Raw genomic sequence first — 23,641 nt, 5'->3', positions numbered from 1 at the left:
AAACAAACAGTTAACCAAATTTACTATTTGGAAGTGCTGAAAGGCTATGTGAAAAAATTAGATGACCTGAACTCTTCGCCAACAGTTGCTGGCTTTTGTATCACGACAATGCACCAGCTCACATGGCACTGTCTATGAGGGAGTTTTTAGCCAGTAAACAAATAACTGTATTGGAACACCCTCCCTACTCACCTGATCTGACCCCCAATGACTTCTTTCTTTACCCTAAGATAAAGGAAATATTGAAAGGAAGACATTTTGATGACATTCAGGACATCAAGGGTAAGATGATGACAGCTCTGATGGCCATTTCAGAAAGAGAGCTTCAAAATTGCTTTAAAGGGTGGACCAGGTGCTGGCTTTGGTGCATAGCTTCCCAAGGGGAGTACTTTGAAGGTGACCATAGTGATATTCAGCACTGAGGTATGTAGCACTTTTTCTAGGATGAGTTCGCGAACTTAATTGTCTGACTTCGTATGTGGGAGAGCGACAGGAACACATTAGCCTCAATGTTGTTGTCCAAGCAGGTGCCAGCTGAGATCTCCCTCCTCCCATCAGGTCTGTGGTTACAAAAGTTAGATTATCATTCGTTTACTCATATGTAACCTCCTAAACATCAGCATTCTAAGTTCAGGATGTTAAAACAACATGAAAAAGCAATAATAAACATAATACTATCAACTATAATGGTATTGGCTTGGTGAGCAGATGGTGCTCTGGTCAAGTCATGGTAAATTTCTGAGATAATTAGTGCATGAGGAAGTCGTCATCTGTCTGTACTGCTAACTAAATCTGGCCTCCAGAAATGTATCCAAGTCAATTAAGACAAGAAACAAAGGGACTTTTGTTCACCATTGATTACATTATGAAGTGCAACACTTATATTTTCTAAAAGAAGTTTCTGGATAAAACAGAATCTTTTGCTTAGTCTGTGTTTTAGAATAAAATTATACTGAAAACTTGGACATTTCTGTAGTCTCATTTTAATCCTTTCCTAATTCTACTTTATCATTTTTCTAAGAATATTAATACTGGGCAAACCTAAAATGGGTAGAGATTTTTGAAGATTTCTCAAGTCAACACAAAAGTTATAAACAGAGGAATTAAAATTTGAGGAGAAAGAAAGTATTCTTCTTTCAGCAGCCATGCAAACTGTGCTGTACAAATAGATGTGCAAAATTTATAAACGCAGAGTCCTATATGGCCCAGAAACAGCAACATCAGGTTTAAGGAGCTCAGTTTAAACATCAAGTGCAATTAAAGGACTTCCATCCTTGTCCAACATCTCTGGAAGGACATTAAATATCTAAATACATGGTCTTAGACTCTAGAGTCATTCCCTAAAATTCTCTGCCCTCTGACACTCACTTCCCTCACCCCCCAGCTACCCCAGCCCTCTCCCTTCACTCACTAACTCAGCCCATAAGACTTCTGACCCATTCCATTCCCATGTCACTCAGCACTTACTGTACAAATCTACTTACTTAAGAATTATCTTAGGGGAACCCAAGGGGTGGGCAGTCTGTGACTTCTCCCATCATTCATATGTTTCCTAAGTGTATTCTTAGTCAAGATTATTTTGGTTTCAAGTCTCAAAGACCCACCTCAAATTGATGTATGCTCAAAAGCCAGGCTTTTGACCTAACTGTGACATTACAGAGTACAGTGTTTCAGTCACAGCTGGAGCCAGGTGTTCAAACATGGCCCCAGGAATGCATTTCTCTTCATCTCTTGGCTCTGTTTTCGTTTGTGTTGGCTTTGGTATGTGTCAGTCTCTTTGGGTGGGTTGGTGGGTGGATGGCCACTAGCATCATTAGACACATGCCCTAGCAACCTGAAAACCCTGGTGGAGACACAGCATCTCTACAAAATGTTGCAGAAAGAGTCCTGGGCTTGATGCTTTTTTGCCGACTTGAATCACGGACATTTCTGAATTTGAAAAGATAACATATGTGCCTGGCTCTTCTCATTTACCCATTCCTGGAGCTAGAGAACAGGGTAGCTTCACTCGGATCAGACGGGCAGTGGGTGGGATGCTAGTGGTCTCTTTGGGGGAAAACGGAAGAGCATTTATCTGAATAACAGAAAATGGATGCTGGAGAAGCCCTAACAGCAGATGGTAGTCAGGATGGGCTAGATTTGATACGTGGTAACAAATAACCTCCCAGTGATAGGAGAAACTCAACAGAAGTTGACCCCTTGCTCCTGCCACGCATACAGTGTGAGTTGGTGAGAGGTTCTGCTCACTGTGGTAACCCAGAATCCAGGATGATCAAGGATCCATGTTAACCTTTGCCTTCACAATCACCAGAGTAGGAAAAGGGATTGTTGTAGACTTCACACAGACAATTAAGTGATTCTGTCTGGAGGTGACACACATCGCTTTTGCTGGAAGGACAGGGAATTGCAATCCTTCCAAGTGCTTGGAAGAAGGAGAACTAGAATATTTGAGAAGAGCTCCACTGTCCATTTATGATAAAGACAATGATGCCCATAACAGAGAAGAGCCTGGGACACTATGGACACCTTTCTGCAGTGGCCACACAAACCTTACATCCTGCGGACGGATCCGGGTCAACTTCTACAGCCATAGACCCAACTCAGGGGAAATGAAAACACCTCAGGGCCCAGACTCTCTTACTTTCCCTCTTCACCTTTTTCATTTGCAGCCCCATGTCTCTACAAAGATTCTCAATACTTTATTATATTTGCACTTTTTCTTCCCTCCAAAAGAGAAAAGAAAATTTGGAGTTGATGAGTTTCAAGATTTCCCTTGCAAGGCCTCCATTTGGACAGGACCCCGTGTCCCACTTAGCTCTATGGCTGACAGAACCCTGGCATCTGGGCCGCACACAAGCCAAGAGCAGGTGGTGATGATGGGACATTTGAGTAACTTGGTCTGTATAATAAGCAAAGTGCTCTGTACCTTCTAGTATCAGTGAAAGTTAGCAGTTCAATTTTATTTCAAATTCAGCAACAGGTGTTGATTATTTGAAACCTGAGGAAACTAACATAAAGCAGAGACTGATGTCTTAAAAATCCTCTTTTTAAGTAGGTCTTTACAAGTTTCTGCTCAGTGTGCAGCCCATGCACTGCCACATGCACCATCATAGCAACTCAGTCCACAGGCCCTGCAAAGGTTTTTACCGACACCCTTAAGCAGGCCTCGTTAAATATGAGTGCCTAGAAAATTCTCCCAGTGCTCAGTGCATGCTGGGTTTACAATGCTGAAAAAAGTTTCACAAGCAGTGTTCACACAGAGAGGGTTTTCCTCCAGAAGACACTGTACAACAAACTTGATTTTCCTGTAGAAACATATATAACTTTATAATTCCTATCTTATATACACATGTTTTATTTCCATATTTAAGAAATTTAAGAAATCATTTTATGATGGTGGCAAAATTCAAGTGGTTTTCTTTAAGGAGGTTCTCTCAGCAATATTTGATAAGACATTTAGGAGAGTCTTAGAGGACCTTAGCTGCTTTTGAAGGGGGAATGAATTTAGAGATGTTTGTTTTGCACCATTTATCATAGTAGAAACCAAAGAAGATGAACTCTAAATTGGTATCTTTTAGAAACTGAGGGCTTCCTGTATTGGCCCAGATCAGAAGCTACTGAAAATTGGTGAAGTTAGGGTTTCAGACTGAATTAAGATTTTTGTTATATGCCAGTTGCAAAAATGTGGCTTTTGCTTTTTCCACAAGGAAGAGAGAGTGTTCTTGGCTACTACTGAATAGAATTTTAGTCAATGAGCTATAGATGGATCATCAATGTAGAGATCAAGTGTCTATTAATAGGTGGATGACATTCAAAATTGCAGAAAGGAGCTGTGCAAATGCCTTTGGGGTTTTAAGCAAAACCAAAGCATATAAACAAAGGTTCTGAGTGATTAACAATGAGCTCATAACAATGTCAGGGTTTCATGGCAAGAGACATAAGAAACTGCATGTGTTTCTGAATATGGGGTTGGCTCTCCGAAACCAGAGAACTGAGGGTAGACCGTTCACCAGATAAGAATAGTTGCAATTTATTGAATATTGACTGCATGCAAGGCACTGGCTAAGCACTTTAAACCGATTACCCTTGCTCAGTCCTCACAATGGTCTTCTGGGTAATTGTCCCAATTTCACCCCTTCCTACTGCATAATTCTAGGAAGTTGCTTAACCTCTCCTGCCTTGTGCATGCAAATGGCCTAGAACAGAGTCTGGCATTCACTCATTCACCTACGCGCCAGACACTGTCCCAGGCACTCGGCATACCACAGATCCCTGACCTCTCAGAGTTCCCATTTGTGATGGTTAATTTAACGTGTCAACTTGACTGGACTTTTAGGTAACATCATACTTAGTGATGAAAGACTAAATGCTTTCCCCCTAAAATTAGGAACAAGGCCAAGATGTCTTCTTTTACCATTCCTATTCAACATTATGCCGGAGGTCCTAGTCAGAGTGATAAGCAAGAAAAAGAAATATGATGCGTATCGATTGGAAAGGAAGAAGTAGAGTGGTCTCTAGTCATAGATGATATGCTTGCCTATATAGCAAGTCCTAAGATATCAACAAAAAAATCCTAAAACTAGTAAATGAGTTTAGCAAGTTTGAGGACACAAAGTCAACATACAAAATGAATGATAATTCTATATACTAGCAATAAGCAACTGGAAATAAGAAAAATTAAAGTATTATTTATAGTCATGCCAATAAAGCAACACTGGAGAATATTTAGGCATAAGTCCAATAAAATATATAGAGAGATTGTATCCTAGAAACTAAAAACACTGATGAAAGAAAGCAAATAAGATCTAAATAAATCAAGATATATCAAATTCATGGCTTGTGAGACAATGTTATTAAGATATGAATTCTTCCCAAGCTTATCATAGACTTAATGCAATACCTGCCAAAATCCCACAAGGAATGCTTTTTTTTGTAGAAATTAATAAGCTGATTCTAAAATTTATATGGAAAGGCAAAGGGACTTGAAAAGCCAAAATAATTTTGCAAAAGAAGAACAAAGTTAGATAGCTCATAATACCTAATTTCAAGACATTATAAAACTATAAAAGATATATCAATAGATCCGTGCAATAGAACATAAAGCCCATAAATAGACCACACATATGCGGTCAATTGATTTTTCAAAGGCACAAAGGCAACTGAATGGAGAAAAGCTAGTTTTGTGAACAATTAGTGCTGGGATATCGCTGCAGATGCAGAACAAAAGAACCTCATACTCTACACAAAAATTAACTCAAAATGGATTACAGACCTAAAAGTAAAAGCTGAAATTATAAAACTTCCAGAAGAAAACATAGGAGAAAAATCTTTGTAATTTGTTCAATATTTCACTAAGGTCACACAATCCATAAAAGAAAAAAATACATCTGACCTCAGCCATATTTAAAACTTCTGCCATATACAAGACACTATTAAGGGAATTAAAAAGTCAAGCCATACACTGGAAGAAAATATGCTAATCATATGTCTGACAAAAGACTTGTTTATAGACTGTACAAAACAGTTCAATAGCTCAATAATAGGAAAACAAATAACCAATTGAAAGAAACAAAGTATTTTAAAAGACATTTCACCAAAGATGATATCTAGATATCATATAAGCATATGAAATGATGGTCAACATCATTAGAAATTAGGGAAATTCAAATTAAAGCCAGGAGATACCATCCCACATCTGTTAGGATGGCTAAAATGTAAAAACCGAAGTGATAAATCGAGGTAGAGGCAAAGAGGTAGAGAAGCTGAAACTCTCATCCATTACAGTTAAGAATACAGATGGTACCGCCACTTTGAGAAACAGTTAGACGGCTTCTTGCAAAATGAAACATACATACACTTACCATATGACTAAGGAAGTCTATTCCTAGGGAAATAAAAACTTACATTCACACACAGTCCTGTGCATGAATGTTCACAGAAGCTTTATTCGTAATCATGCAAGACTGGAAACTCCTCAAATGCCCTTCACCTGGTAAGTGCATAACCAAATGATGGTGCATTTATACAATGAAACAGTACTTGGGAATTAAAAGGAATGAACTCTCGATACATGCAACAACATGTGTGACATACTGTTTTTTTAAAAAAAAATGATTTTTAGAAACTAAAAACAAACAAAGAATGAATCTGTACTTGGAAGGGTCCCTGGCTGGCACTTGGTAAGGGCTTATTAAAATTGGCTGTTATGGCTGTCTATATGGATGCATTAATATTTACCTTTTATTTGAACTGTGAACAAGGATACAAGCTATTTTCCAACTCAATGATTACAGATTACTTCAGAAGCATTTGGACAACAGAAAAATCCCTGAATTTACACCAAGAAAATCTTCTGACTGGTCAACAAGTTGTGGTACCTCTCAGACCACCATTTGTTTCCCATTAACGAGAGCATCCCCAAAGGACAAACAGCATTTTCTGATTCAGCATCAAAAACAGAACAGAGCTGTGGTCACCGAACAAATATTTCCTATACAACCAGGCAACCCAGAAATGTTGCAAATGGGCTCTAGAGAGTCTCAGAGCAGCTGTGCTTAACACGGAACTAGAACAATACAGATGAGAGCATACGGAGAAACAAACAAACACAAAATACCCACCATACAGGTATCATTTCCCTGAGCTTTTAGAAAATCCAGCCTTTCAAGTGTTGTTTTAATGTCAACCGTGAACTCTGAGATGGACGTGGACTGTACACATTTATCATTCACACTCCCTGGCACATGTGGCCACTGAAAGTTTGTTGAATTAAAGGAAGATGGGTAAACGCTGAACCATGAGGAAAGCCTGACCTGACATTGCTTCTAAACATTGTCACGTGCTGAGGGCATTCGTTGGGTTGCATTATTCTGCCAACATCGTCCTGAGTCTGGAGTGGGAGCCCACAAGGTCTTGTGCCAAGCCAGGCATGCAGTGCCAGGAGCTCCACATCACACATAGTCACCCCTGGATGAATCCTGAAGGTTTTCTAGAGCAGGACTAGCTCCCATAGAGAGCTTTCAGATGCACCTTTGAATCCCGCCATCGAATTCCCAGACTTTTTCATCCTGAGGCAAATCCATAAATTTCTTTTCAAGGAGGTGGTAGCAAGATGGAGGTTGCGAGGGTCATATAGAATGGATGGTGGCCTGTAAGCCATGCCTGTATAAGCTCAGGTGGGAGGGCTGTGAGAAGAGTGTGCCTGGCTTCCCACTGGGGCAGGGATAGGGAGGACACAGAAGTCACACTAGGTGGCTGCAGGAGGCCGCTGGGGGTCTTGACCCCAGGGTCAGCCCAGGCACAGGAGGAGTGGCATCAATGCTTTCCCCTAAATTTTACTAAATTTTTGAGAGTAGCAAACACACCTCTCCTTTTGGCCTCATCAGCAGCTAGCACAGTGCTGAGTACATCGCAAAGGCTTAAGAATTCCCTGATAAATTGAACTAAGAAAACTTGGTGCTGAAGGAACCCAAATTTGTCAACTAAACCAAAGTTGGGTTCCACTGGGTAGAAAACACGGATTTGTTTCAAACAATCATTTCTCCCCTATTCTGACCACCTATCAGAGGGCCCCGAGAGGGAAAGGTTAGTATTTACAGGAACAAAATTTACAGGATGAGGCAGAGCAGTGCCGAAATGGCAAGTAAATAAGTTTGGACTTGACTGCTGGCGCTAGTCAACTGCCAAGAGGTTGGAGTTGACAGCCATGTTTTTGTCAAATGCAGATTCCATGGGAAAAAACTGTCTTGATTGATTAGCAATGTCTGACACAGGAAAGAGGACTGGTGGCCCAGGCCTCACACCTGTCATTCCTGCTGATGTGACGAGCAGGACCTGTAACCAGGTACATGACTTTGGCAGGTTATTTCAGGTTTCAGGATCTCAGGATCTTCAGGATTTCCCTAATGATATGAAAATCTAAACTAAATCCCCTTTAAAGTCTCAACCACCTCTAGGAAGAGAAGGCCTTTCCTACTTAAATGATCTCTCTAAAAATTGTCCTTAACTCATTTTTTCTAATGAAATCATAATGTGCTAAAACGAATGGGTGATTTTGAAAAACACATGTTCGATTTCCAGGTGTCTTTCTAGATCCACTCTTTCTTCCTTCACCCTGCTCTCTGTCTCAGGGGCTGACCTGTTTCACCTTCATCAACCAGCTGCCTTGCCACCTGGCCTCCAGGTGAGTTTGGGCAATGAGAAACCCTGGCAGGAAGTAGGAGAGATAGCAAGAGGAAGGAGGAAAGGAAGAGGAAGAGGGGAGACCGAGAAGGAGGAGGCCTGGGCTCCCTCCCTGCAGGACTGCCTTGGACCCTTGAGTGAGGTCATTGCTTCTTTAAAACTGGACTTCTCTCCTAGACGCCTGGATTCTGCTAACCACTCTTTCCTCTGACTTTCCACGCACAGGGGCAGTAACAGCCCACAGATGCAGCATTCCCCACCCATACCAACATAAGCAGTCCCTTTCTTAAACCCCCCTTGAATGATCCTAATTTGAAGGTAACATCCACCATCACAGGGCCTCATACAAGTCCGTAAATAATAAATGTTTGCTTAATTCATGAAATAGTCGAAGCTCTATATCTGCTCAGATGGCTGTATCACTTTTGGAAAGGTCTGGTGCAGGTTGTAGAGAGCAAGGATAGAGAACTGTAGAGCAGAAACGAAGCTTCCTGAATGAGAGCAAACAGTAGGATGTGATGTGTGTACACCAGCTTGACTCCTCTGGTGTCTCTTTTGCTCGCTAAGCCTCTCTTGGTATCACAATTAATATCACGGCAGCTTTCACTCTCTGCATCCACTGTCTCTCTGTCTGTCTATCCACCTATCATCTCCCTAAAGGGATAATCTGATGGACGCATCTGGAGTGTCCCTATAGTCACGCTCTAGTTCCAGCATTATTCTTGTCCAATGAGACTTGGACAGGGGAGCCAACTTTTGCTCCTTCACAAAGTTGCTTTTCTCAGAAAGGGACAGTAGATGGAAATGTAACTTGTGGGTGCTTTGAGGAGTCCTGGCCTGTTCAGTACAAGTGAACTTCAAAGACATGAAAAACAGGCCAGGGGAGGAAGGTGATGGCAAGCGGTCACTACAGAGTTCCACGAGACAAAACTCCCACCCAGGCCCTCCACTACCTAGTGGCAACTGGCCTTCTGGAAGATTAGGGGTCAAGTAGACTTTGGGGGCCCCTATTTGCATGGGTTTTTCTTTCCTGCAAGATTTTTTTTTTTGCCCCTAACAGCAAGTTCTCCTGCTTTTTGACAGAAAGAAGAAAGCATAAGAGCCTTGAGGTACCAAACTTTTATATTCTATGTTCTATGTTGCAATGGCATACAATGTATCTTGGTTATCAGGTCTCCAATTTCTAAATAAATTTTAAAAATCACAAAAATGAAAATCATTGTCTCAGAAGCGGAAATCAGCTAACCAAAGACCACTGTCAAACACTGGAGGAATTTGCGCATGCCAATGGGACCTTTTTTTTTTTTAAAGATTTTTATTGGGGAATTGGGGGCATGGGAACAGCGCTGGGGAATTGGGGGAAGGGGAACAGACAAGTTGCTGTCCTTTTGTTCTTCAGTCTAGTTGTGGAGGATGTTGCTTCACTGGCCCAAGCTGGCACCATCATTGCGCTCTTCCCGGGCGAGGCAGATCAGTCACCAGCTTCTGGGCGGCCGCTCACTGTGGCTGCTGGCCGCTCACGCTGGCTCCTGGCTATACACGGTAGCCCATGGCAACCCACTGCCACAGGGGCTGCAGCCCACGCCGTTGCCGTTGACTCACGGCAGCCCAGCTCCAGGTCGAGCTGTTGTTCAGTATCTTAGCTGTAGAGAGCAGTGTCACTGGCCCTTATATGTGGGATCCGAACCGGGGCTCCCTGGCATACCAAGCCAGTTCTTAACCAACGTGCCACTCGGCCAGCCCCCAATGGGACTTTTTGAGAAAATGAGCCTGGCCTCCAATGTTCTCTCCTTTGAAACAAAATGAACAGGGCCACCATATTGAATGAAGTCAGGCATCTAGAAGAAATGCAATCAGAGGAGAGCAGCAGAATAGCCATTCAGTTATCCATGTATTCATTTGTTCTTGCATTCAAGATTATTTATTGAACACCTGCTATGGGCCAGGCTCTGTGTTAGATGCCAGGATATGACAGTAAACTAAATAACAGATGTGGCCTCTGCCTTCATGACACTTACAAGTCAGTGGGTGGTGGAAATTGGTATGGCAAGGTTCCAAAATAGATGGACATCAATTAATTTTTCTGTTGGAGAGGAGATTTCAGCTAATCTTGAGGTAGATACCTTTTATTTTGGGAAATTCACAAAAGGGCTCTTTTTTCACCCAAACATAAAGTAAGTGCCCAGTTACTGTTTGGGAGGTGGGATGAGGCCTGGCTGGGTGACTCTGGGTGGAAAAATTTTACCCTGGGTGGAAAAGTTCCTCTCTTCTTTCCTGTCGATGTCTGGAGTTTGAAGGTGGGTGGCTAATTGGATGGGTGGACTTGGATTGGGGTCAGCAGCCCCTGGGTGGGACAGGATCAAGACCCCCTCTTTTATGGTGCCAAACTTGTAGCAAAATAATGGATCAACTAGGTTAGTCCTACTGAGTTCAAAGATCAACAACTGAGCATTATTTCACTATTGCTTTTAAAAGTCAAGTCTGAGATCCCATGTCCCAAGGAAGAAACCTTTCAGTTTCAGGCATTATTGATCGCTTCCTCCCCCTGCTATGCCCACCTCTCTTCTCTCCAGCCATATGGTGTCCAAGGTCATTCCCAATCCTAAGCATTTGAGGGGCCTCTTCACTGTCTTCAGTCCCCACTTGCCCATGACACAATCGTCTGCTCTATTTGTGTCTATTCACTTTCACCAGCTAACATCTGGTATATTCGTTTGTGTGTTTTCTGTCTGCCCCACTGGGATACAATCTCCAAGAGGGCAGGGATTGGGTGTATTTTGGTCATCCTGCAGCTGGGGCATCTAGAAGAGTGTCTGGCATGTATTTTGGATTCAACTGATATTTGCTGAGTGAATGAGAGGAGTGACTTGTCACTAACACTGTGTCCACTGCCCGGGCCTCCATGGCCCCTGAGGACAAACACACTGCTGCTCCATGCCATGTGGAGCCTGGCACTGGTCACCCAACAGCCCAACAGCACCTCCTGCACATTATTTCCTGTCCTGAGATTGCATGGTCCAACCTTGGGAAACCCTTTAACACTCAAGGGCATTTTTATTCTTGACCAACAAACAATTTCTGCTTGAGAGAGTATTGCTTTCTTAATTTGGACCCCCAAAGTTTTTTGTGTTAAACTTATTGGCTTCTATTTCTATATTAATTTATTTCACTTATATCATAAATCCTATGTGATTGTTCTCATTATGATTTAAAAATTTTATACATTAATAACCTACAGCTGAGACTTAAAACCATACCTCCATTCATAAGAGGTGTGATCTGGTTTTTCAGCCCATTTTACTGAGCTCAGCCTAATCTGAGAATTGGGACATGGGATGGTTAAAAAGATATTTTACTTTTTAAACTCACTTTTTATCTCTAATGCAAAGCAGTTACATCTCAAGGAGATGATTTTAATGCATTAAGATCATGTAAGATGTTACAGAACCATGGGGTGCTTTTGGCGCTGGAATCGTTTTATAATTATGTGTTGTGATTAAGACCTATGAGCTGTGCCAAGAGAGGCAAACCCATTCTAACCCCATTCATCATCACATTCTCAAATTCCTCACCCTCCTGAGCTGACCAAGATATGCGGTTTGAATAGGTCAAAAAGGAAAAAAAATAAGTCAAAACTCATCTGGAATACCCTGGAAATTATGTTTTCACCAAATGGTAATATTAAATATGCAAGAAGCCATGAGATTCCGATCAAGATGGCAGAGAAGGTAAATGCTGTGCGTGCAACCTCTGACGACCACATCAAAATTACAACTAAACTATAGAACAATTGTCATCGTGAATTGCCTCATTCACCATTGAGAATTGCCTTAAGTCTAGTTGAATGGAAGCCCTACAACTAAGAACATACAGAAGAAGCCAGCTCAAGACTGGTAGGAGGGGCAGAGATATAGAATGGGCTGGTTTCACACCCACATGTGACCATTAAATATCAGGAGGGATATCTCACCTACAGAGATCCCCCTCCCGCAGAGGAGCAAGCCGTCCCAGCACCACAGCCCAAGGTTCCAGTGCCAGGGAAAAGTCCCCATAATTTCTGGTTGTGAAAACCAGCCGAGATTGTGGCTGAGTGAACAAAGGGGGTGAGGGTGGGGGGCAGCTGGAGTCCCAGGAGATCCTCTTAAAGGGCCCATGCATGGACTTACTCACCAATGGAATATCACTGGCTCTGAGCTCCAGCACTGGGGCAGCAGCTGGAGAAGCGATAGGAACATATGGGGAGGAACTGAGTTGTCTTGCTTCGGGGTGAGGGCTGGAGGAACAGCTTTCTCCAAGACAGAAGCACTGGCAGAAGCCATTCTTTCTTTGTTGAGCCCTCCCCCTTCCTGGCAGGCAAGCACAGGCGGCCGCCATATCTGTGTCTCCACCAACCAGGGTAACAATGTTCATTTGTTTTGATTCCCTGAGACCCCACCCTCCCCAACTTTCAGACACACCAAGCCACTTCTAGTGGCTTTTCCGTACAAACAACTGGTCTTAGCTCAGGCTGCAGACTTTCCTAAAGCCTCTCAGAGGTTCACAAAACCCAGACAAACAGCATCTGTCTTCAGCATGCCCTGTACCCCTGGCTGAGTAGCCCTAATCCCAGAACTAGCCAGCTCTGGTTCATGGCTTGGCCTCTCGAGGCACCTCCAAGCAAAGTGTGGGCAGTGGTAATCTGCAGATTGTTTTGTGGCTCATGCCAGGTGACCCAGGGCAAGGCACAGGCTACAGCTGAACTTAGCCTTCAGTGGGTTCCCTCCCAGGTGGTCCTGGGGCTGGCACGCCCAGTGGCCCAGCTTCAAAATGAGCTGGAGCGTCACCTGGCCGCCTCCAAGGATGACACACCCAAAGGACGGACTGAGCAGGCACCAGAGCCCTGCTAAAGCAAATCCTGCTCCACACGGTCAGCCCCTGCACTATAGCTCCTCCACTGCAGTCACAGCCAGTCCTCACAATCAATGAACCTGAGGGTCAATCCCTCCCACTGACATGCAAATAGCAACCAAGACTCAACTACAACAGGGGGACATACACAACCCACAAAATGACATGCCTGGAGCACCCAGCTCTGGTGACCAGGGAAACTGTGCCACTGGGCCCTACAGGACACCTACTATATAAGTCCACTCTATTAAGACCAGGAGACATAGCAGCCCTACCTAATATATAGAAACAAATACAGGGAGACAGCTAAAATGAGGAGACAAAGAAACATGTCCTAAATAAAAGAACAGAACAAAGCTCCAGAAAACAAAAAAACTAAACTAAACTACACTAAATGGAGACAAGCAATCTAACAGACACAGAGTTCAAAACACTGGTTATAAGGATGCTCAGTGATCTCAGGGAAAACTTCAACAAAGAGATAAGAAGCATAAAATGGAGATAGAAAATATAGAAAAGAACCAGTCAGAAATAAAGAATACAATAACTGAAATGAAGAATATGTTAGAGGGGTTCAACAGTAGATTGGATGAAGCAGAGGATAGACTCAGCAATTTAGAAGATAAAGCAGCAGAAAACACCCAATCAGAACAGCAAAAAAAAATCCAAAAATTTGAGGAGAGCTTAAGGGGCCTCAGGGACATCATCAAACATACCAACATTCACTTCATAGGAGTACCAGAAGAGAGAGAGCAGGGAATTGGAATCCTATTTGAAGAAATAATGACAGAAAACTTCCCTAACCTGGTAAAGGAAATGGATATTCAAGCCCAGGAAGGGCAGAGAGTTCCAAACAAGATGAACCCTAAAGGCCAACACCAAGACACATCATAATTAAAATGCCAAAAGTTAAAGACAAAGAGAGAATCTTAAAAGCAGCAAGAGAAAAGCAGTTAATTACCTACAAGAGAGCTCCTATAAGACTGTCAGTTGAATTCTCAACAGAAACTTTGCAGGCCACACAGGATTGGCAGCAAATATTTAAAGTGATGAAAAGCAAGGGCCTATAACCAATATTACTCTACCCAGCAAAGCTATCATTTAGAATCGAAGGACAGATAAAGAGCTTCCCAGACAAGAAAACGCTAAACAAAGGAGTCCATCACCACTAAACAAGCATTAGATGGAATCACAGAGGGACTTCTTTAAGACCAAAAAAATAAAAAATACAAATAATAAAATGGCAACAACTACATATCTATCAAAAATTACTTTAAACATATATGGATTAAATGCTCCAATTAAAAAACATAGGGTGACTGAATGGATAGGAAAACAAGACTCTTACATATGCTACTTACAAGAGACTCACTTTAGATCAAAAGACATAGATGGACTGAAAGTAAAGGGACAGAGAAAGATATTTCATGAAAATGGAAACAAGCAAAAAGCTTATACTTTTACCACACAAAATAGAGTTTAAAACAAAGGCTGTAGGGGTCAGCTGAGTGGCACATTGGTTAGGAGTTGACTTGGGATGCGAGCTCTGAGCAGCAGGGCCACAGTTTGGATCCCACATGAGGGCCAGTGATGCTGCGCCCTCTACAGCTAAGACGGTGAGCAACAGCTCGACCTGGAGCTGGGCTGCTGTGAGTTGCCAGCGACAGCATAGGCTGCAGTGGGGCTGGCCAGCAGCTGGTGTGAGCTTTCATGAGCTGCCATGAGCCGCCATAAGTGGCCGTCCAATGGCCAGCGAGCGACTGCCTCCCCGGGGAAGAGCGCAATGATAATACCAACATGGACCAGTGAAGCAATGTCCTCCACAACTAGACTGAAGAACAAAAGGACAGCAACTTGTCTGTTCTCCTTCCCCGATTCCCCTTTAAAAAAAACCAAAAAACGAAACAAAAAAAATAACAAAGGCTGTAACAAAAGACAATGAAGGACCTAGTAATCCCATTTCTGGTTATTTATCTGAAGAAACCCAAAACACTGCTTTGAGGGTATGTGTTCACCCATACATTCATTGCAGCATTGTTTACAATAGCCAAGATATGAAGGCAGCCTGGGTGTCCCTGAATGTGTGAAGGGATAAAGGAGAGGTGGTACATATATACAATAGAATATTACAAAGCCATTTAAAGGAATGAAATCTTGTCATGTGCGACAACCTGGATGAACCTAGAGGGTATTGTGCTGAGTGCAGTCAGACAGCGAAAGACAAATCATATGATTTCACTAACAACCAAAATTAACAAACAAATGAAATAGAAACAAATTCATAGATACAGAGAACATTTTGATGGTTGCCAGATGGGAGGGGTCTGGGGGTGGGTGAAAAGGGGGAAGGGATTAAGAAGTACAAATTGGTTGTTACACAGTAGTCATGGGGGTGCATGGTTAGCATAAGGAATATTTTCAATAATATTGTCATAACTATGTATGGTGTCAGATGAGTACTAGATTTACTGGGGTGATAGTTGGGAAGGAGTTGAGGGTAGGGTGAAAAGGTAGAGGGATTAAGAAATGTAAATTGGAAGTTACAAAATAGTCAATGGGATGTAAAGTAAAGCATAGGGAATATAGTCAATAATATGGTAATAACTATGTATAGTGCCAGGTGGGTAATAGACTAGTCAGGGGGGTCATTTCTTAAATTATATAAATGTCTAACCACTTTGCCATACCCCAGAAATTAATATAATATTGAATGTCAACTGTAATTGAAAAATTAAAAAGGCGGGGAAAAGATAAAGGAGAATAGAAGTTCAAAGCTCCAGGTATAAAACAAGTCATGGGAGTGTAACGTACAGCTTGGTGAATATAGTCAATAATTTTGTGATAGTGTGGGACAGTGTCAGATGGTTGTTGGACTTATCATGGTGATTACTTCTTCAGGTGTATAAATGCTGAGTAACTATGGTGGACCCCTGAAACTAACATAACATTTTATGTTAGCTATATTTTAATAAAAATTTAAAATATATATGCAAGAAGCCTCTTAAAGAACACAATATTTCCCGAGGCAGTAGCACAGAAGGCTTGCCAAATGGGAAGCTTGAGACTCCAGGATCCAACCACTCAACAGAGATTTCATGTTTACTAGTCAGAAAATCAATCAACCACAAGTAAGAAAAGCAAACAAACATTTATTAAGTAGCATGTGCCAGTTTGTAAGTTAGCACTTCGCTTTAACCTTCTTTAAGCCTCCAGAAAACTCTAATGCATGGCTATGAAAACTTTTTCTTACAAGGTGAGACAGAAAATGTTTTAGGCCTTGGGATCCACGTATGTCACATAGTATTGGTGTTTTCTTGTCTGTTGGTTTTGTTTACAGCCCTTGAAATTCATAGGAATCATTCTGAGCTTTTTACAAGTCATGTAAAAACAGGCTGGGGGCCTCCAGTCTCAAGTTTAGACATGAACAGTTATAGTTAAGGTTTTTCAGTGACGGGCATCTCGCTATTTTCCAAGGAGGCTCATGTGATAGTTGGACTCTTCCAAAGCTCTTTGTCATAGTGAGTCAGATTTTCTTTTCCTTTAATTCGCACTTGGAACTACCTCCGACCTCTGGAGTTGGCAAACGCTGTTCCTCCTCAGAGCCTTTGAAATAGATGAAATCTTCTTTAGGAAAACAGACCCATTAAGGCCCCCCTAACTGGATGTGAAATGATGTCCTGAAACATGGCCTCCAGAATTTACACAGTGCTGGAACCTTGACATGCCCGCGTGGACTTATTTGAACTATTACGTAACCTAATTTGGACAAGACCTTGGTAATAATACCACCTATGCTCAGATTCAGTGTTTTTGTTTTTGTTTTGGCTGCTCTATCATCTGGGGTTCGTAGTAATTTCCACCAAAAATTGCAGACATTTATTTTTAATAAAAATTCCGTTTTCTATAATCAAATACAGTCTCAGGTACCAGACAGGGCTCGAAAATCATTGCATGAGTGAATGCCAGTGAATTCTTTGTGTTTCTGTGAAGTGAGCAGAAAACCCTTCTGAGAGGATGTATCCTTCGGTGGTCACCTGCACCTCTGTGCTGATCCAGTCTCCTTCCCTTCTTCCAAAGGAGGCCCCATAACCAAGACAGGCTTGTGGGACAGACAACAGCTCTTCTCTTACATGCTGATGAATTATTTATGCCCGAAAAAACACTTTCGGGAAATGTGCGATCTGCTGGGGCTCTCCCCCACGGGGCCTCATTTTGGCCTCTTTCTCTGCTTTCCAACAGCAGGCCAGTGGATGCTGCACCAAACAGAAATTTGGAGGGGCGGAAGCAAGTTATGTGCTTATTAGAAAAACTCACTTAAAGATCTTATTTTGGGCTTGGCATTGTGAAGTACATTTGAGTGTTAATCAGTGTGAAAAATACGGTGTTTTTTTTTGGATAGCCTTTTAAAAATAACCCCTCTTTCATGTATAAGAGTGCCAAAGGCTGCTTAAAGATTCCTATACTGTTTGCAAATGAAAATGTAACATACGAACTGGGTATCTAATCTGTCCCTCTAAGGAATTCCAGTATTCTCCCAGGCTGTCAGAATGCTTGCATTTTCTTTACTGTTGTTTACTATAGAAAGGGGATGGTGGAAGTTGGGGGAAATGTCAGCTATTACAGCCACATCACAAAGACCCTGTAAAGTCACTTGTTTGTAAGTTTTACCTTCAACCCTGCCAGATACATCAGGTTTCACCTCAGCACAGCCCTGGCACTGAAAACAATTGACTCCAGGCGCCTGGACTGCATTCTGCGGTGAAATCATTGATGCTAGTGGCAAAGCCAGTCAGCCCAGGAAAGTGTTTGCCTCCAGTTAAACCCTTTTGTGCTGCAGTCAAGAGGGGTAAGATGCTTATATTTTGAGGAGTAGATACTGAGATAGACAGGAAAGGGAAAAGGAGGTTTTTAAGACTAGATTTTCAAATTATTTGTGACCTAACATCTGAATGAATCTGAAAACGTACTGGATATGCCCCCACCCCACCTCACCCCCACCTCACCCCCCTCCGGAGGCAGTTAGTACATTTTTCACCTGGGTACGGAAAGAAGGTCTTCTTAGGTAGAAGGTGCTCTGTTTGCATCTAGTTCAACACTAGCATCGCACCATCCTAAACATTCCCACAGTCCAGCGCTATTCACAGGAGAAACGCATACCTTTCCATTGTTGTCATAGTCTGTAGAGCACAGATACTTTGGACACGTCTAGAAGATGTTAATAAACAGCACCTTTGCTCCAAAAAGTCCCACACACATTTATCTAGTGAACAGGAACAAATTTAGCAATTTTAATCAATGTTCTTGTAGACAAGTGTGGATATGTATATGCATATATACATACATATATATATATATATATATATATATCAAAATGAGAATTTACAAAGAAGATTTGATACATTTGGTCTAGCAGTGGGTAAGTCCATGGGATAAATCTTAAGTAGGGTACATTTCCTTTGGTGGTGATTTCAGTAATTCAGTTCTACTGCATAAAAAGAGATCCGAAGCTTAAATTCAGCTAGTTTTGGAGGAGTCCAGTGAGGAAAAAGAAAGCGTGTAGCGTTCCATGAAGCCAGCACAGCGTGCTTCTGCTGTTCCCTGGAAATACCAAGGGGTCTGAATTTTGTGCCTAAAGAGTGTGAAAATCGCCCTGAATCAGTGGGCATCCTCTGTAGTGGCGTGTTTCACTTGTCTCTGGGATGTGCTATTATAAGCAAAATGTATGGAGAAGCAAAGTTAACAGCAACATTGAATCCTGTGTGCAGTCCAGGCCAGGAAGTGGGGCTGAGTTCCAGACTGAAGATGCCCAAAATATCCAGTGTCCATCTTGTGGCCTTGCTGACGCCCGGGGCTGTGTGGCTTTGGACACCATCTAGTTTTCCTGCTCATGGCCCCTAGTGCAAGTTAGTCAAGGGGGCCAGGCAGGGTGAGCTTTCAGCATGATTCAGCCTGGGTTACCACTTCCCTGGGATGGAGACCCCACACTCGTACCAGCCCACATAGTAGTAGGGGGTTCCAAAGCCAATGTTGCCAAAGCTGACGGGCTCCTGGCGATACTGGCGATAGTAGCCTAGGGTAAACGCAAAGAGAGAGAGAGAAAATGCATCTGTGATGTTACGATTTATAGTGAGAAATATGTATTTGGTCTTCATCTCCATTCCTGGCATAGAGCTCCCAAAACCCTTGGGATTTACTAAGTGATAAGAGCAATAAAGGTGTCTTAATATTTGTACCAAACCTCTTTTAAGCACACTTGAATTTATGTTAATGGGGTAACTTTTGAAAGCACCTAAGGATGAGGGCTGGTCCCCAGAGGAAGAAAACATGTGATTAGAAAGCTGGGATTTTCAGTCCCACCCACCCAACCTCTGGGGAGGAGAGAGGGGCTGGAGATGACTTCAGTCCCCAATGGTCAATGATTTCATCAAGCGTGCCTATGTAATGAAGCCTCCACAACAACCGCAGAGCATGGGTTTTGGAGAGCTTCAAGGTTGGTGAACATGTAGAGATGGGGGGCAAGTGGCACACCTGGAGAGGACATGGAAGCTCTGTGACTTTTCCCCATACCTTGCCCTGTACATTTCTTCCATCTGGCTGTTCCTGAGTTATGTTCTTTAATAATAAACGGGTAAACTAGTAAGTAATATGTTTCTCGGAGTTCTGTGAGCTGCCCTAGCAAGTTAATCAAACCCAAAGAGGGTATTGTGGGAACCTTGGATCTATAGCTGGTTGGTCAGAAGCACAGGTGACAACCTGGACTTGTGATTGGCATCGGGAGTGGGTGAGGACAGGCACTCTGATGGACTGAGCCCTTAACCTATGGGATCTGATGTTACTCCAGGTAGAGAGCATCAGAATTGAGTTTCATTGTAGGACACACAGCTCGTGTTAGAGAATGGCTTGGTGTGGGGAAAAAACATACTTGGAATTGGTACTAGTATCATAGCACCAGAAGGACCCAAACCAACTGGAAAAATTTTCATTCTTACAACCTCGTTCAGACAGAAGACCTCTGATAAGTTGTTCTTATGACAAATGTTACTTCCAAATAAACACCACCATTTTGGCGTGGGGTCACAGTAGCCTCTGAGGTTTCTTCCAGGCATGATTTGTAGCAATAATCCAGTCCCCACACGTGTGTAACACATGTAGGAAAGTGTTCATTAGTATCCCCTCTCTCTCTCTCCACAAAAGAAGATAATTTAGCCAATCTCTATGGAGCCCTGACCACAGGGCAAGAGTCCCACCTGGTCCTCACAGAACTTGGGGCCTCCCAGCGTGCCCCCGACCTCAAGCCTCCAAGGCCTACTTCTTGGGAGTCTGTGGTAGACTCTTAGATCTTTCAAGGAAATCTCTCAAAGGAAAGAATGCTGTAGTGTTTCTGACCATTTCTCCTTTGAAGTAGAAGTGATGTCCCGACCTCCTCAATTTTTTCTTTCTTTCTTTTCTTCTCAGCAATTCAACAGCTGCTCTTGCCCCGTGGCCCTGTTGACCCTTGCGAGATGAGAGGTGACCCACCATTCTACCAGTGAGTGGGTTGATTAACCAGCACCTCTCTTCAGAACCAAAACCATGATCATGACCACAGTCTCAGAAACACAGTGAAATACAAATAATGTAATAGTAACCCTGGGGTACTGCAAGATCCCTCAAAAAATGAAGACTTGTGATACATTTTATATGCATATTTTAATTGTATGTATCAACTTGGCTAGGCTGTTTTATCCAGATATTTGGTCAAACATTATTGTAGGTGTTTCTATGAAGTTGGTTTTTAGATGAGATTAACATTTAAATCAGCAGACTCTGAGTAAAGCAGATTACCCTCCATAATGTGGGTGGGCCTCATCCAGTCAATTGAAGGCCCTAATAGAAAAAGACTGACCTTCCCTGAAGAGGGAGTTATTCTGCCAGTGGATTCAAACTGCAACATTGACTCTTCCCTGGGTCTCCAGCCTGCTGGCCTACCCTGCAGATTCTGGACTTGTCAGCCTCTACAATCATGTCAGCCAATTCCTTAAAATCTCTCTCTCTTTCCTTCTCTCTCTCTCCCTCTCTCTCTTTCTTTCTCTCTTTCTCCCCCCTCTCCCCCCCCCATTGATTCTGTTTCTCTGGTGAACACTGACTAATGCACTTATTTTACTGTTTTGTGTATTTTACTGTATCTTAATTCTTTGAAAATTGGTAATTATTGTACCTTTTTATTTCCAAACTAAAAAAGTTGACACATCAGAATATCTCATGTCTTGAAAATGCCAGATCCCTAAGAGTTGACTGCATAATGGAAACGTGCTGGACTTCATTCAGTTCTTCTGTTTACTTATTTGTTTGTTTGGGGGTTGGGGGAGTTAGTAACATATAGCAAGTTGTTAGCTTTTGAGATGAATATACTTGTTCTCAGCTTATAATGCCATAATCAAATAGTTGATACATTGTCACCTGAAGTGTATCATGGTCGGTTTGCATTTGTTTATTTTTCCTTCCTCTATACTTTTGTTCTTGTCATTCTCCACCTGGAAGGCCCTCCAATCTGTGCACGTCTAGGTATCTTTATGACTCAGCCCAGGTTCTGCCTCTTCTGAAGAGTCTCCCTGACAGCCTCAGGTAGGGCCTGCCTCCCTTGAACTCAGATAGTGGCTGTAATCTGCATGATTACTTGACAATAGGACAACCATGTGACATAACTCCTGTCATTACATATACTTTAAGTTGTACACTCTTAGTTACCTTTTACATAGTTATCTTCCCTTTCTGGTTATGAAACATGTTCCTGAGAGTAGCAATAAGGTTTTATATTCCTTTGCATCCCTACTCCCCTAGGCTCACCCCAATTCCAGCCCACGGTAGGAGTATTTTGTTGATTCCTTATTTTTATGATCCAAAATGCTGCCAACATCTGTCTTCAAATGGTAAGCCAAAGGCAGGGCCACAGTGAATTTTCTCCTCATATTAGCATTCCTCTCCCACCTCCCAGTTAATATATCAGAACTTTGTTCTCATTACCTTGAATTCTAGGGAGGCCTTCTATATAGGACTGAGGCCCTGTTCTTCCATCAAGATGTGAATCCACAAATTGGCAATGGTCTTCACCTCTTCCCCAGCTGTCCCCAATGCTGTAGAATGTGTCTGCATGGAGGAATTAAAGAGGTCAGTGAGTGGTCAAAAACATGCCACAGCTGGTTTAGGAGTTTGCGCAAGCTTTGGAGAACATTTGAATCGGGCACATTACTTAAACTCTGTGTGTCATACTTTCCATGTTTGAAAATGGTGATAATGGCACCAACCTCAAAAGTGTTGTAAGGATTCAGACGGATCATGTATGCCAAATACTTAACAAGTGTTCATTAAATGGAAACTATTAATATTATAGGCAGTTTCAGCCTATAAATGGTAGACCTTTTTACTCCTTGGTTTAAAAAAAGGAAGAGGAAACTAGTTTAGTCAGAGAATTCATTGTGAAATCATTATGAAAGGCATGAAGATCTATAAAAATAGAAGAACCTATTTTTGTGCATAACTAGTAGAATGTGTGTCTGGGGCATATGGCACTGTCCATGGTGCTGAACCACAACTGCACAGTAGGGCAAAGTTGTTTTTCTCAACCCTGGAATACTGGAGATGGCTGTGCAACCTCTCCCAGGAATTCTGAGTCAGGGGAGAAAAGTGGCGGTGGTGGAAGAGAAAAGAAAGAGCAGAGAGAGAAACAGACAGTGGGTGTTGAGAGAGGCTTATCCACTGAGAAATTGTCAGAGTGGGGGATGGTAAGGGAGACTTTGTTTTGACATTGTCTTGAAATGATTTCCACTAGCAAAAAAAGTACAAAACAAAACAAAAACAACAACAACAACAAAAACCTATGGCCCATAAAAAGATATAGACTAGCTGAGGGAAAGTTGAAAAATGTATGGACTAAAAAGTTTAAAGCTGTGCAAATTTTGAAATAAAAACAAACTTGTGTAGATGGGTAAGTCAAAGCCAGATGGGTTTAAACAGCATTTTGAAATGTTAGTAGTTCAAAGTAGGTCTGTTATTCTTTGTTTTAATCCCCATCCATAATAAAAGCAATGTAATTTTTATTTGGACACAGAACAAATAGTTCTGCTGATGTATGTTTCATCATCTGCATTTTTTTTCTCTGTAAAGTTGTGCCAATGGCAAGGAATGAAAGGGGGAATTTTCCTCAACACTTCCAGCTTATAGCCATAGCTATCATTATTGAATTAATGGCAAAAAAAATGGCCTTCCAGTCTACAACAGAATTTTGGACTTCATTCCTAAAATGTAGATTTAAAAATACATATGTATTTCTGGGGGCCAATGTAAAAACTAGTCACCCCAAAATAGAGGGACTGCAAAACTGGTTTGTATTTGAGCCAAAGTGAGACATAATGGGTCCACACCTAAATATATTCTGATGCACCTGCTATTTCAAGTTAGTATCTAATAAAATTAAATTTTTCCATACCCTCCCATAGCCAAGCACCCTCAAAGACCTACCTTTCAGGTTGTCACTGAGGTAGATCTTATACCGCAGTGAGTTACAAAGAACAACTCCCACGAACTTTCTGTACCA

General features: G+C 42.1%; 1 protein-coding gene across 1 annotated transcript in view; it reads right to left on the bottom strand.

Annotated features, from left to right (window-relative positions):
- Positions 1-18,083: 18,083 nt before the first annotated feature.
- FNDC1 (fibronectin type III domain containing 1) overlaps positions 18,084-23,641 on the bottom strand; it is a 111,817-nt gene continuing 106,259 nt past the window's right edge. Inside the window, exons 21-23 of the mRNA XM_019663756.1 lie at positions 23,566-23,640; positions 22,072-22,194; positions 18,084-19,138 (exon numbers count right to left, since the gene is read on the bottom strand). Coding sequence (XP_019519301.1) covers positions 19,023-19,138; positions 22,072-22,194; positions 23,566-23,640 — 314 coding nt within the window. The 3' untranslated portion in view covers positions 18,084-19,022. The remainder of the gene's footprint in view (positions 19,139-22,071; positions 22,195-23,565; position 23,641) is intronic.

Source organism: Hipposideros armiger, unplaced genomic scaffold, assembly GCF_001890085.2.
Source record: "Hipposideros armiger isolate ML-2016 unplaced genomic scaffold, ASM189008v1 scaffold_404, whole genome shotgun sequence".
In the NCBI taxonomy this organism is placed as follows: domain Eukaryota; kingdom Metazoa; phylum Chordata; class Mammalia; order Chiroptera; family Hipposideridae; genus Hipposideros; species Hipposideros armiger.
The sequence above is the reverse complement of the archived record's forward strand: the minus strand, read 5'-3'. Positions and strand labels throughout refer to the sequence as shown.